The sequence below is a fragment of the Heloderma suspectum genome, chromosome 12 (assembly GCF_057233095.1).
Source record: "Heloderma suspectum isolate Gila_16-S chromosome 12, 16-S_ref, whole genome shotgun sequence".
Taxonomy (NCBI): domain Eukaryota; kingdom Metazoa; phylum Chordata; class Lepidosauria; order Squamata; family Helodermatidae; genus Heloderma; species Heloderma suspectum.
Window position 1 is genome coordinate 14,014,438 of NC_139469.1, and position 15,059 is coordinate 14,029,496.

A 15,059-nucleotide genomic window follows, 5' to 3' on the forward strand; every position below is an offset into this window, starting at 1 on the left:
GCTGCTGGGACTAAATCAGGGGCATTGCCAGGAACGTTAGAAAAATGGGGCCAAGGCCATAGGACACACATCTCCATAAAATCTGTATATGCTAATTTATATCTATATATGCACATTTAGAAATAATTGTTAGGATTTATTTAAATTTCACAGAAGGCAAAGCCAGCCAATTGGTTTCTCATCCAAATCATCCTGAATAAATGTTTAATTAATTTGTACCCATCCCAGATCACCCCAAATCAGCAGTTCCTACTCAATTACAATTAATTTGTAATTGTACATTACAAATTAATAAATTACAATTAACAGCATGAAAAAATACAGTTCATGGAAGCACAGTAAGTAGAAAATCACTCCTTGCATGGCAATTAAGCTAGAAAAAAATCACTTCCCTTGGCACCAATATGGATACTCGGGGCTCTGAGAAATAGATTCAGGGCAGGGGCCTCATGGGCCCAGGCCTAACAACGCCCTTGGACAAGATCAAAGAGTCTGGTCATGTGTTCCCTGCCTCGCCCGGGCCAGTGGTGGGGACGTATCCCATTGTGGATGCCTTCTGAGCTCCATACAAGGGAAGTTTATACAGTGTACTGTCCATTTCCCAAATGAGCCCACCTCCTAGTGGACAAAGCAGAAAGCACCTGGTGTCTGGACCGTGACAAGTAGAGCAAAAAGTGAATGTCAAGCTATATAAAAAATTACTCACCTGTTGTGAACTGCCCTTTCAGTTTCTGGAAGACAGGATCTTGAGCCGTAGCCTGGGCTCTTCTGGCTAGAGACTCTGAAGCAGCACTGGAAAACATGGTGGAGACATTGGAGACATTCTCTAAGCCAACACCAAAAGTGCTGACCAACTTCTTGACAAAATTCAGAGTGTGGGGGGTGATTTTGGCATCTGAAACTGCTCCACTCTTCTCAAAGGCAACAGAATAGCACTTTGCCAGGCCTTGCTGTAGCTGTCGAAGGACCTAATGCCATGAAACACAAAAGAAACAGCACAAAGAGGGCCTTTTGAATGGAAATAATGAAATAAGCACGCAACACAGTATTTTAACACACTGAGGCAGAGAACTCTGCATATACAGCACGACCAAGTGCTCAAATTCTTGACTTTCTAGCCAAAGTACTGGCCACAGACTGCCTCTAGCCATATTTCCCACCCTATTCTGAGCTTTCCAGGACACAGGCTGGGGTCCAAAAAGCAATTTTAGACCCACTCATATTTATTTCTGACATTTATTTTCTGCCCTTTGGCAGTACAATTCTGTACTGATATTCTATCATTCTCCAAGATTTTTTAAACCACTTTGGGAGGTAGTTTTATAATGAAAGAAGATGCGTGTCTGTTCGTCTGTGCCATAACATGAAGCCTAGACACCTGAAACTTGGCACATTACCAAGGGGACCCTAGGGGTGTGCACCTTGGGGCCATTTTGTTTTCAAAACACAAGAATTAATTTAAATGACGTTAAATGAGTCCATGTGGTTGAAGCCTCCAGTAACAACTTCAGTCATTAGGGGAAGACTTCCACAATCAGTACGTAGCTTTAAGTTGATACAGTTTGAAGGAAGGGGAGATTAGTGCACCGAGAGAGTTATATGGTTTCTCCCTCCCTGCTACTGTGGGGCAGCCCTCCCGCAGGGTGCTATAGGGGTGGCACCACGGCAGGGGCTGTGCCTAGGGGTGCCAGCAGGACTGCACAATGTGTCCAACAACCATGTAAGATACAGAAGGCTTCTCTGTATCAAACTAAGGGCTATTCGAACCTGTGCAAAGCTGGGTTTGTTCACTACTACTTTAATAAATGCGAAGCAAGACTGAAACAATGGAGATGGTGAGAGAGTGCATGTACTGGTCAGGGAACAAGGTCACAATAGCTATTGCCTTGGGGCGGTATTGCTATAATCAAAACACTCCAGAAAGGCATCCCATACTCCATTAAATGGCGTAAGAGGAATACCTGGGGGAAGGGAAAACAGGGCAGAATACAAAGAATGGCAATGTACACATTTTAATAATTCCAGTATTAAACAGAAGATACCTCCTCGTGCCAATTTTCTCTGAACCAGACCATTTGATCAACAATCCCCTCCAGAGAGGAAAGGAGCGTTGGATGCAATTCCCGCTGCATATGCATGATTCGGCTACAGCGCCACATTGGGGCCGTAGCTCTGATTGGCCCAGGGTCCGAAGAAGAATGCGACTGGTTTCCAACGGAACTTGGCTGTTGCTGTCCAGAATCTTATTTGGAGTGTGTGGATGGGGAGGAGAGAGAGAGATACACAGAGAATATCATTACGATTACAAGGCATTCCACAGGCTTAAAAATAAGTTGCAATTGTGACGGAAATTAGCAAAGAAATTGCAGTCCTGCTACATCAATGGACACATTATTAACTTAATCATTTACAAGATCTTTTTGGCTACAAACAAGCACTTCTTGTTTCCACTTCAATAAAGCTGACAAAGAAAATATGTCACAGAAGACCCAAGCTGGTTTTATGGTCCTCTACTTCCTCTCTAACGGCTTGATGTTTACCAGAAAACTGGTGTGCCATGAACTACTAAACTCCTTCCCAGAATGAGTGTTCAAAGCAGCCTTTCCATTCATAAAATCCCATGACATGACTGGGTTCCAAAGTCTACATTAACCACAAGGAAACAGTCATTTCCCCGAAGGACTGTCTATAGAGGATAAAGTAATATCGCCATCAGTTTAAACAGCAGCATAATGCTATCCAGTGTGCAGCAGGGGGAAAAGCTTAAACCTAAAACAAGCCGTGCTTTTCTGATCATTCTGTTAATCTCCAGCACGTCTGAGTTCTTTTTAACCCTGCTATGTATTTGGGGTCATATTTTCATGCTCCTCTGCAGTCAGATACGTAACATTTTTATGTCTAATCTATGCCACTGCACACTCCATGTGTTCTCATCGCAAAATAATAATTTTGAAAAGGGCGTCTGTAGTGGCTACAGAGTGCAAAGGGGTCAAACATAGCTGGCAAGCAAGTCGATTTTGGCTCTTTTTGCACTCCGTAGCAACTATAAATTTGAGGGGCAGCACGAGGCTATGGGGGGGGTGTATTAGCCACCCCTGTCCTACAACAAGGAAGTCAGTGTTTCTATGGTATTGCAAACCCCCTTCCAATTGTGTGTGTGTGTGTGTGTGTGTTTAAGGTGCTTGGGAGGAAAAATTAAAACACTGCACACTTGAGGTACTGGGGAACTAAATGACCCTGGCCGACTGTACCGAAGGAGATGAAAGGGGAAGCAGGACTATACCACCAGTCCTACTGACTTAATTTCCCCACCCTGTTCTCTCCCCACCCCTTTTTTTCTTGTGTGTTGTCTCTTTTTAGATCGTAAGCCCGAGGACAGGGAGTGTCTTGTTTTACTGATTTTATGTAAGCCACTCCGGGAACCTTTTTGGCTGAGGAGTGGCATAAAAATTACTTCAAATAAACCATTAGACGTTGTGAAACTCTCTTTTGAATATAATAGCTATTTTCATATTCATACATAAATTACAACAAGGGGGTGCTAACCATTTGAGTTTATTATTATTTGTTGTTATTAATTATTAATAACTCCAAGACATTTTGAATTGAGGGAAAATGTATTTGGGGTCTATGAGACCCCATAGGAACTAACACTGGGGGACATTCTGGGCCTCAGATACCATCCCTGTATGGTTGCATGGCTGTAATAGTATAATCCTTAATACAATTAACACTTTTAAATATTAAGCTGGAGAGCTCATTTAAAACAACAACAACAACAACTTTGACTTAGCAGGGGTCTATTTGACCCCATTATCAGATTAATAAAATGCTTTTTACTAGTATACTTAATGGGGGTGGGGAGTCTATTTGACCCCATTACCAGATTACTATAATGCTTTTTACAAGTATAAGAGGGATGACCAGAGCACCTGCCTGTCAGCTAACTCTAGAAGCAAAGTAGCTAAACTGTGTCTGATCTGAGAATAGTCCACCGAGAACAGTACTTTGCAGTGTTTGCTGCTTACCACTCTTGTAGCGCTCACGCTGTTCTATCTTCAGTGTCAAATAGAGAGTCCGGATAGGGAAGTAGACCGCCTGGGGATAGACTCGTCCAACCTATTTTGGGACAAAAGACACATAAAACCAATGGCCTCATGAGAAGCATAATGAGCCAACAAATCTGTTGGATTTATGCCTAACCCTGTCTATATAAAACTATGCAATACTAATAATATTTCATAAGGCAGGCTAAAGTTAAAACAAAGAGCCCTATTGGACAATACCAGATCTGAATATAGTGGGAAGAAATAGTGCAACTTACCCCACCCCCATCCAGACTTACCCCACCTCATCCAGCCAGCATGCCTGTCCGCTCTGATGCCTTCAGATATCTATTCATGGGGTAAAATGTCTTGAAAGCATACACAAAGTCCAACACACGTAGGCCCAGAGTGCAGGTAATTTTGCAGATTCTATTTGAGATTTTGACTGCACATCTTGGACCCAGATGTGTTGGGATTTATATGTGAGTACTCCCTATTTCAATGTTACACTCCCATAAGGATATCTGCTGACAGAAGCATAGGGTGGGGAGTATGCTCTCTCCCTCTCCCCAACCACATAGGGCACTCTTCCTCAACCTGGTGCTCTGCAGATGTTTTGGACTACAATTTCCAGCATTCTCGACCACTGGCCACCCTGGCTAGGGCTAAGGATGTCAGAGAAATCCACAATGGAATCAATTGAGTTTCGGTTCCTATGAATCCAACACGTGGAATCTGCAGTGGACCAGCCTTTTCCGAGTTGCACAGTTTCTGCGGACTTGTGGACCAGTTTGTTTACTTTCTGGAATTTTACATAAATTTTGTCATAGAAAAATACGTAAAATAAAAAACACCAGGGCTGAAAATGCACATTTCCCCCATGGGCTAAAGCATGACAAGGTGCAGTTTGGGGGATCTGTGCGTTTGGGGGGGATTTGTGTATTTGTGCAGGTGTGAATTTGTGCAAATTTGGGAATGGGTAGATGATGGAATGAAAGGCACCTGACAATCCATGAAATGCAGACAGAACAGATTTTACAAAATCTGTACAACCCTAGCTAGGGCTGATGGGAGTTGAAATCTAAAATACTGGGAGGGCACCAGGCTGGAGGAAATAGATATAGCGGTTGGATCCAGATAACGGCATCATCTGATCTGGCATAAAATAACTCTGAAAGGTTATTCCCCCTACTGTTATAAGGGGAAGCTGACAAGGATCTATCATATTACTTTGTAAACCAGGCATCTGCATAATGAGAGCATGTGGAAGACTAAAAAGATCTTACTGATGCAGATAAAAGGAGGGAGAGACACAAAAAGACACTATCTAGTCTTTAAATAAGACCACAATTCCCAATGAACCTAGCGCTCCATGTTAGCTAGGCCCATTAGAGTGTAACCTCACTCCGCAAAATTGCTGCACTAAGGGTGAAAAATAAGCACTTAATGGAAAGCGATACCACTTTTACCAAGCAGAGGTTTCATGACTCCTCCAGAAAAAGCATGCTGAATACACATTAATGTGCCATTTTTGCCTTTAAATCTATACATTTTGGTGTCCATTAAATGAAAGGAACAATATAGCTGACTAAATTCTATGAGACGACAGATGATAAGCGATGCCAAGAGGTTTTCCTTACCATCTTTTTAATAAAAAAATATACCACACCTGCATCTCAAGGAACTGGAACGCTGCTTAAGAGGTTTGCAATAAATTAACCTCCATCTGTAATCGACCATCAGAGATCAGTACAAAATGTACAGTAATGACACTCAGAGCAGTCCAATCGCAATAAGCATTTTGTTTCCTTCTCTCACACATTTAAATATTCTTGATAAATAAGCATCTAGCCACACTGTTACTTATTACAGATACGAATGCTGCTGAGATCACAGTCCCAATCAAAAAAGTAAAACATGCTTTATGTCCCTCTGAAATAAACTAGCCTTGAGTTGGTCATGACTAATTGTTCCATTCTTTCAAGCATGTTAACTGTACCACAGTCAGAAACCCAAACTATGGACTGAGCTTCCAAACATACTACAGGCAAACCATGGTTTTAGAATTACTTGTCTACTTTCATTTCCCATCCTTTCATGCTCAGCTTTAGAAATGTTTCCTGCTGTTCCTATAGTGCATCTGCCTCTGAACTACGCAGAACTATGACCATAACTATGGTCTGTCAATTCAGACATCATGCCAAACCACGGTTGGCGTGGACCACAGTTTTCAGACCCTCGACAAACCATCATTTCTGATTTTGATTTGCCAGCCATGACTAGTTAATTCAGATGTCAGGCCAAACCAGCATTAAGTTTCTCTGACCATGACGGAGCACGATGTCTGAATCGAGCCTTAAGCTTAAAGGCTCTTTGACATGAAGCTAAACAAACACCCCACCCCACCCCACCCCACCCCACCCCAGCCTAACAAGTCCATCAAATATTTAATCTTTCATATGGAACACTACTTGTACGTTTTCCAACCTCAACTCTCCATATTTGGAGACTGATGTTTCCTGGAATATACGGGAAGTTGGCAAGGATTCTATTAAGTAGGCCTCGTAAGGCAGGAAGGTGCAATAAGACTGTGACCAACAACATTGACCAATTCCTAAACTTACATTATTCCTGCAGTTTGTGCTGCTTTCTATGGCTCAGGTGAAAGATTTCTGCAAAGGTATTGTCATGTACGATAGCCTTAAAAAAAAACTTTACAGCTAACAGGCTATGGTTTGTTTTCACAGACATAAATCCCTTCTGGAATGATGGCATGCAATACTAGTTTATCATCACCAAACCCATTTGAACACTGCACATGCAAATATCTATACATTACATACACAGTTTTAGTCCCTGGAGAAAACCTGAAAGTATATCGTCTTCCATTTCGCTTGGTTTTTTAAAGGTTAACGCTCTATAGAGCCACCGTGGTGTAGTGGACTGGGAGCCGGGAGAGCCGGGTTCTACTACCCACTCAGCCATGGAAGCTCCCTGGGTGACTTTGGGCCAGTCGCAGACTCTCAGCCCAGCCTACCTCACAGGGCTGTTGTTGTGAGGGTAAAATGGAGAGGGGGAGGATTATGTAAGCCACCTTGGGTTCCTTAAAGGAGGAAAAAAGGAGGGATATAAACGCAATAAACGGAGGTGACGGACTCGACCTTGGGGGAGCTGGGGGTGGCAACGGCCGACAGGAAGCTCTGGCGTGGGCTGGTCCATGAAGTCACGAAGAGTTGGAAGCGACTGAACGAATAAACAAATAAACGCAATAAAATACATAAATGAAATATACAAATATGAGAGACAATGAACCGGATGTCACAGCCTGCAACATAGAGCCCGCAACATAGAGCCCTCCTACCTGACTAATAAGGTTCAACAGAAGTTTGCCCTCTGATCCAACCAGACACGTTAAGAGCTGCGGAATCCACGCCAGCCACTGAATAGGTGGGACACCGATGCAGTACTTGTCAACGGCATCTGCCAGGGTATTCTTGTCGTCGTCAAAGCTCAGTAGCCAAAGGACCTAAGAGCAAAGAGCAAAAAAAGCATTTTCAACCATTATGGCATTCACAAAAGTTCACAGGAGAGTTGGTAAGCCACACTGCAAGATGCCTTACACCTTGTGTCTCCACTGCGGTGCCCACACCTCTCTCGGTGCCCACCACGCTTCCTGCCCCTCTCGATTTTAATTTTATTTCTTAGGATTTTTTTAGAATATATGTTTTAAATCGGGAGGCTGATGTGCTGCAAAGTGAAGTTTTCCCCTCCAACTCTGTCTTTTGTTCAACAGAATGGTGTTGTGTTTTGGTGTTCAGACCCCTACCTCTGCTTTGTTCTTGGGCAACCTATTTTTGTTTTAATCTTCCCAGAGGATGGATGGATGGATGGATGGATGGGGAATGCTGGGAGTTGTAGGACTTTTTTTTCTGTCTCAACATGCATAGGATTGCACCCTAAGAACCGCCCTACTGCTAACCACCCAGAGACCTACAAACATCTCCAGGTCTACCTTCTGCCTACCCTTGAATTAGAGTAGCAATTTTATGCTACAGTGGCTGCATCCATACTATATTGCACCTCGTGTCAGATGATGGTTCTAGCACCTTCTCTAAGTTGCCATTCAGGTCCTGCAGAAAGCTTTTTTTCTTTTCTTTTCTTTTCAGCAGCCAGCGTACATCAAGGGCTTAAAGTGGAGGGAGAGACCTTCCATCCAACTGAAAGCCATGATTGCCAACAACAGACTTTGTCTTGGAAGTAGTGTTGTATTACTATCTGCAATGGAGTGAATATTATCAGACGTTTATATATGATTTATAAAGCCATTTATATCTTGTTCCACTCAAAGTGTATGTACACCTGGTCTAAAAAGGGTTAAATTCACCAAGCCATTGCACCAAATGCTGTTAGGGATATCTACCCAAGGCTATGAAAATAATACTAATATTTATATTACTACGACTACTACTAAGGGATCGATTCCAAGCTATAGTACAGACAATAAGAAGAAACTTAATTTCCCAACTTTACAAAAAATATTAATATTTTGTAAACAGTGAGCTTTGCACAATTAAGCCTAATGTGCAACAGCTGCAAGATTAAAATTGGCAAGATTAAAATCAGCTTCCAAATAAAACGTGCAAGATTATGTTTTCTCCAGAATGTGCATAAGACATAAAATACAAATCTAGTTAGGCCGGGGGGGGGGGGGGGACACACGACATTTTGTCTTACCTCACTGTATATACCAATAGGTGCACGTTTACGAATATTTTAGCTTTAAAATGAATGCAATACTGAAAGACGCAAGAGCCATTTAGGAACCTGCGATTGAATTAGTCGGGCGACTTGCCAAAAGAAGCTTGATCTTTAAATACAGGGCACAACAGCAGTCATTTGTCAAGGATTAGAAAAAACGTCCGTTTTGGCATCTTTGGGATTAAGCAGGGGTTCAGCCATGGCTCAGGTGCTGGCAGTGATAATCTATTATTAACCTTTCATTTCAGCAGACGGAACAGGGGATGGTGTTGAATCAGCTGTAGACTTTCGAAGTGGGGATGCACCGTAATAATTGCGAGGTACAGCTGGTTTTGACAGGCCAAGAAATCCAATTGCTATCTTATGATGAGCAGAGGGAGAAAGCAGGGCCCTTTTTTCCAAAGGCCTGAATAGCCCAAATGCCTCCTGGCCTCTTCCTTGCTAAACTCCAGCAGCAGCCAGATGCTCCACATGAAGCGACTGAGGGAGAGCGATACTGTACATGGGACATTTAAAATGAATGCAATAGTGAACAATTTGCTGTTTTGACAGCCATTTGCTCTGGCGGTCTCTTTCCCATTTACCCTTTTAGAAATAAGATAGATAAATAAAAAATAATTCTAAATTTCTCTACATTTTTACTGAATTGCTTTCCAAAGGAAAATCAGTTTCCAGAGATTCTTTCCACATTTCCCCCCACCCCAGGATGAAGGCCAACAAATTAGAGAAACAATTTTAGAGAAACAACCTATAAAGCCCTACACGGCTTGGGACCGCAATGCCTGACAGCACGCCTATCCCAAAATGAACCTACCCATACGCTACATTCAGCATCTATGGTCCTCCTCCGAGTGCCTCCTCCAAGGGAAGCTCGGAAGGCAGCAACGAGGGGGAGGGACTTCTCAGTGGTGGCCTCCCAACTGTGGAACGAGCTCCCGGATGAGGTCCTCTGGTGCCAACATTGTTATCTTTTGGGGGTCAGATTAAGAGCCATCTCTTTTCCCAGGCATTTGGCAGCACATGATGGGTTTTAATCGGTCCTGGATGTGTCTTTAGTTATGACTGTTCAAAGTTGTTTTTAGTTGTATGCTGTTTGTGTATATTGTCCGTGTGCTTTTATGTAAATGGCTTTTAATTTTTTTATATTGTATTTAGTGTTTTAACTTCTGTAAAACGCCCAGAGGGCTTCAGCTATGGGGTGGTATAGAAATGTAATAAATAACAACAACAATTGTGTAGTACATTTCTCAGGCCAAGCTGGGAAAGAACCTTGTCTAAGACTTTGAGGACAGCAGCTGATGTACAGTAGACAAGACTGAACTAGGAACATAGGAAGCTGCCTTATACTGCTCAGTATTGTCTCCACCAGGGGTGCAGAACCTCAGGCTTGGGGGCCAAATGCGGCCCTCTGGGGTTCCCCCAGTTGTTTCGTAGTATCCCAGCTTTTGTGAAGTCCCCCCCCCTTCTAAAAGGCTGAAATGCCTCTCCTAGTTACTGGCAAGAAAAACTTTAAGCTACAACATGCTGGTATTTTTTTTAATCTGTCTAGTTCTGCCCCTTTTGCCTTTAGCCTGCCCCTTTTGCTTTAGGCCCCGCCCACCACTGGAATGCAGTCCCCAAGACCTTCTCCAAAGTGGAATTCAGCCATCGGGCTGAAACATGTTCAACACCCCTGGTCTACACTGACTGGCAGCAGCTCTCGAGGGTCAGAGAGAGGGGCCTTTCCCAGCTGTAGCTGGAGATGCTGGGGATTGAACCTGGGACCTTCTGCATGCCAAGCAGGTGCCCTTCCGCTGAACAGGGTGTAGTGACAGCTACCAGTTTGGATGGCTTTAAAAGGGGGTTGGACAAATTCCTGGAGGAAAAGGCTATCCATGGCTACTAGTCCTGATGGCTATGTGCTACCTCCAGTACCAGAAGCAGTGAGCCTATGCACACCAGCTGCTGGGGAACATGAGTGGTAGGGAACTCATGTGTTGCACTCACGTGCTGCTTGTGGGTTCCTAGTCAACAGCTGGTTGGCCACTGTGTGAACAGAATGCTGGCTTAGATGGACCTTTGATCTGATCCAGCATGGCTCTTCTTCTTAACTGTGGCCCTTGCCCAATTAGATTGGCCAGTGGTCTGACTCGGTATAGGGCAGCTTTCTGTGTACTCTTTTCCTCCCAGATGTGTCATATCTTTACCTTTAGATTGCAAGCCTGAAGACAGTGCCTGTGTTTTTGCTCATTTTTGTACAAGGCCTAGCAAGTTTTGGCACTTTATAAATAAAATAAAATATAAAATAAAATAAAATAAGTAAGTTTAAACACAGAAAAAAAATCAGCAAAACAAATTATAATATACTTAGGATCCACATAAAGAAGGGAACGTTGCAGTCCCAAACATCTGACCCAATTCATGTGATTGTTCTCCTAAGAACTGGGAAGTAACAGTTGTACAGAACATTGTGCAATCATGTTCGAACTTATGATGTCCAACACGTGGACATCAGGCAAGCGCAGTCCCCATCACCCACTGTGTGAATCAGGGATGGGGTATGTGTGGGCCTCCAGATGTTGTTGGACTGCAATTCCCATCAGCCCTCACCACTGGCTATGGTGGCTAGGGCTGATGGACGCTGCAGTCCAACAACATCCGGAGGGCCCCATCTTCCCCGTCGCTGCTCTTCACAGTTAGAGCGATCTCTGCAAGTGTTAAGTTTGAATGCGGATTAAAACAAATCTGTTTGCAACAGCTATGGGAAAGTTTAACTAGTTCCTTAAAAACAAGGAGGATGCCCACAGATCTCAGAGCTGCTCATGGAGAGGTCTAAAATTCTACTCAAAATGTTGTCCACCTTTTTGGCTGAAAGCCCTCGACCCACTTAAAAAACACTGAAAACTGGAGAACAGCACAAACTCAACCTGACCCAATTCTTCAGTTCTTTGGGGGGCGGTATCCTATAGCACTGCTGTGTCAGTACCCTAGAACGCCGCTGTGTCAGTGGGACCCACCGTTCGCGCAACAGGGAGCCAACGCTTCTTCAAGCAACCCCAGAAATGAGCAGAAGCGCTAGATTCTGGAACAGGACGGGAGAGCTCTGATGACCTGCCCTGCTCTGGAAACTAGTGCTTCGGCTCATTCCCGGTTGCTTCAGGAATGACTAGCTTCCCACTGTGCTAGTGGAAGCTCCCGCTAGCACAGGGGCAGTAAAGGATACTGCCCTGGTTGTACACATCCAAGGTTCTTAACGGAAGCAGCAAACAGGAATACAATGCCTAGGGAGGCTGAAAAAAAGTGGCCTTAAGAACATCAAAATAGTTCGGCAAACATATACCAGGGCAGGCCTCCTCGGTAGTGCCCCCCCCCCCCCCGGAACGCTCTCCCACCTGTGTTTCGAGAGGTGGAAACTGTGGTGAACTTCCACCTCAACAGTTTCCACCTGAGCTTCACTCAGGCTTTCCCTAACATGTAAGCGACCATGACGTTGCTCTGCTTTACTGCTTTTGTTGTAATGTTTTAAAGGTATGTATTTTTTATACTGGTTTTATATTGGTCTTTATACTATATTGTATACAGCACTGTATGGTCAACCACTTGGAGATCCTGGGATGTCAAGTGGTATAGAAGCAGCTTAAATAAATACATGAATAAATATCAGTTTTTCCACCCTTTTCTTACAGGTGGCAAGTTCACAGCTATTGGTAGTTTGCCCTCTCCATCCTTGAACCTAAGACAACTTCGGCTACTTGCCAATTACTTGGGGAACATTCAGGAATTGTTTCTTTGGAAAGACAAGATGGGTTTAAACGGGCTGGAAAAGCCAACCACCTCTGTTGTGCACCCACTTTCAAGGCTGACTCATCTCAGAATGAAAAAACAAACAAAACCATGTTCATTACCCAGAACTCCAGTGAACTGCGCTAGAATGCAAAAGGCCGGTGTCCGTGTAGCTGGTCCGCATGCCGACTTCTCCTGTCTGGCATTTAATGCTTATGCTTACCGACTGTTGCCAAAGCCTGAAGCCTACGTTTAAAACGGACGAAATGTATGCTCTAACTGTGTCCTTGTCACAACCCCTTTCCAATGGTATAATTTGTATGTCAGGCAGAAATGCAACAGCTTTCTTTATAAGACACACACACACACACACACACTCACTCACTCACCTTTGCTAAATATTTCCTGGATTTGCTTTCATTCTGGTGGCGGCAGGCGTGCAGGTAACAAGTGATAGCCGACACCCCTAGGTGCAGCTGACGTTCTTTCACAAAGATGTTTTCCAAGTAATCCCCCCACATTGCCCAAGCCTTCACGAGAACATCATGCATCTGCACGGCAGCAGAGAAGGCTTTGTTTGCTTCTTCGGATCTGGGGAGAACATGAAGGGACAGGATATTCACTGCACGTTAATAAGCGTTCCCAACAACAAAGAGAGAAGGAAGTGGAACAGTAGAAACAAAAGAATCCCAACAGTTCTTGGACAAGCCTCAAGTCTTCCATACCAAAAAAAAAAAAAAATCTCGGTGTTGCTTTATAAGAAAAAATATGGATAGTAGTTCTGCTCTGTCAACTACTATGGATAGTAATTCTGCTCTGTCAACCACTATGGATAGTAGTTCTGCCCCGTCAACCACTATAGATAGCAGTTCTGCCCCGTCAACCGCTATGGATAGTAGTTCTGCCCTGTCAGGTACTATGGATAGTAATTCTGCTCTGTCAACCACTATGGATAGTAGTTCTGCCCCGTCAACCACTATGGATAGTAGTTCTGCTCTGTCAGCTACTATCAACCACTATGGAGAGTAGTTTTCTTCTGTCAGCTCTAGTAGTTCTGCTCTGTCAACCACTGTCAACTACTATGGAGAGTAGTTCTGCCCTGTCAACCACTATGGATAGTAGTTCTGCTCTGTCAGGTACTATGGATAGTAGTTCTGCTCTGTCAACCACTATCAACCACTATAGAGAATAGTTCTGCTTTGTCAGGTACTATGGATAGCAGTTCTGCTCTGTCAACTACTATGGATAGCAGTTCTGTCCTGTCAACTACTATGGATAGTACTTCTGCCCCGTCAGCCACTATGGATAGTAGTTCTGCTCTGTCAGCTACTATCAACCACTATGGAGAGTAGTTTTCTTCTGTCAGCTCTAGTAGTTCTGCTCTGTCAACCACTGTCAACTACTATGGATAGTACTTCTGCCCTGTCAACCACTATGGATAGTACTTCTGCTCTGTCAGGTACTATGGATAGCAGTTCTGCTCTGTCAACCACTATCAACCACTATGGAGAATAGTTCTGCTCTGTCAACTACTACGGATAGTAGTTCTGCTCTGAAGCTGTTGCCAACCCGCTCCCCACTGGCGCACCAATTATTTGCGTACTGGGATCCCAGAGAAGACAAATTCATGCTTCTTGTTTCTTGGCTCTGGCCAAAATTCCAACATAGGTCTTTCACAGCTCCTCCTGAACTGAGACGTCACACAGCTCCCTTCTGGATGAGATGCTAAAAGCTATTTTGGATATTACAACCATGGAAGAGGAACCGTGAAGCATTTGCAGATCCCTTCCCCATCAGCATAGCGTCAGAAGCCACTCTTAGTTTTACTTACGTTTGGACCGCATAACCTACAATTACAGCCTGCGGCAATAAAAAAAAATTGATGGCTCCAGGAGAAAAACATGGCAAATGGAAAATAACCTTATCTGTCAAATAGCTTATTAAACAGCTAATTAGCCTGGGTATTAGTCAGTCACTTTATTTTTTGCTAACAGCTTTCCATGTCCTAGGCTGTGTGGAATTGCAACTTATTACTGAAGGAAAAGGCTGATAAATGGCTTGCCTTATTACTGCTTTCTACTGTTAACAACAGGATTTGTCTTGAGACTTCCCTCTTTCCCTCGCCTCCTGGGTTATCTATCACCAACACCTCTGATAACTCTCTTTTATTCCCACTGTCTTGCAAGACAGGTGGGATGAAAGAGGAATTGGTCCACCACACAAGTGACTTTGGGGTCCCAGTTCAGCCAATCAAGGCATTTTTGCCGTACGTTTTGGAAACATGAAAGGGGAGCATAAAATCCTGTATTCTACAGGGGGCCATTGCTTTTGACAAGAGGATAGCTGGCATTTGAAGACTATATCCTACACAAGCCCTTGTCGACAGATATGTGGTCTAAATTATTAAACCCACCTGTCTTCGTGAAGAAAACTTCTAAAGGCACGCTTGTGGTCGTTAAAAGGATTGCATGGCACTTTCCTGCTAAATTAATT

General features: G+C 43.7%; 1 protein-coding gene across 10 annotated transcripts in view; it reads right to left on the minus strand.

Moving 5' to 3' along the window:
* TRRAP (transformation/transcription domain associated protein) overlaps nucleotides 1-15,059 on the minus strand; it is a 202,979-nt gene that overhangs the window by 40,616 nt on the left and 147,304 nt on the right. For 9 of the 10 annotated variants that reach the window (XM_084818421.1, XM_084818419.1, XM_084818422.1 and 6 more), the window contains 5 exons: nucleotides 12,956-13,157; nucleotides 7,408-7,572; nucleotides 4,029-4,119; nucleotides 2,043-2,242; nucleotides 707-968 (listed from right to left, as the gene is read on the minus strand). In XM_084818421.1, coding sequence (XP_084674547.1) covers nucleotides 707-968; nucleotides 2,043-2,242; nucleotides 4,029-4,119; nucleotides 7,408-7,572; nucleotides 12,956-13,157 — 920 coding nt within the window. Of the gene's footprint in view, nucleotides 1-706; nucleotides 969-2,042; nucleotides 2,243-4,028; nucleotides 4,120-7,407; nucleotides 7,573-9,077; nucleotides 9,301-12,955; nucleotides 13,158-15,059 lie in introns of those variants that run through there. The other variant, XM_084818427.1, reaches the window with a different exon arrangement.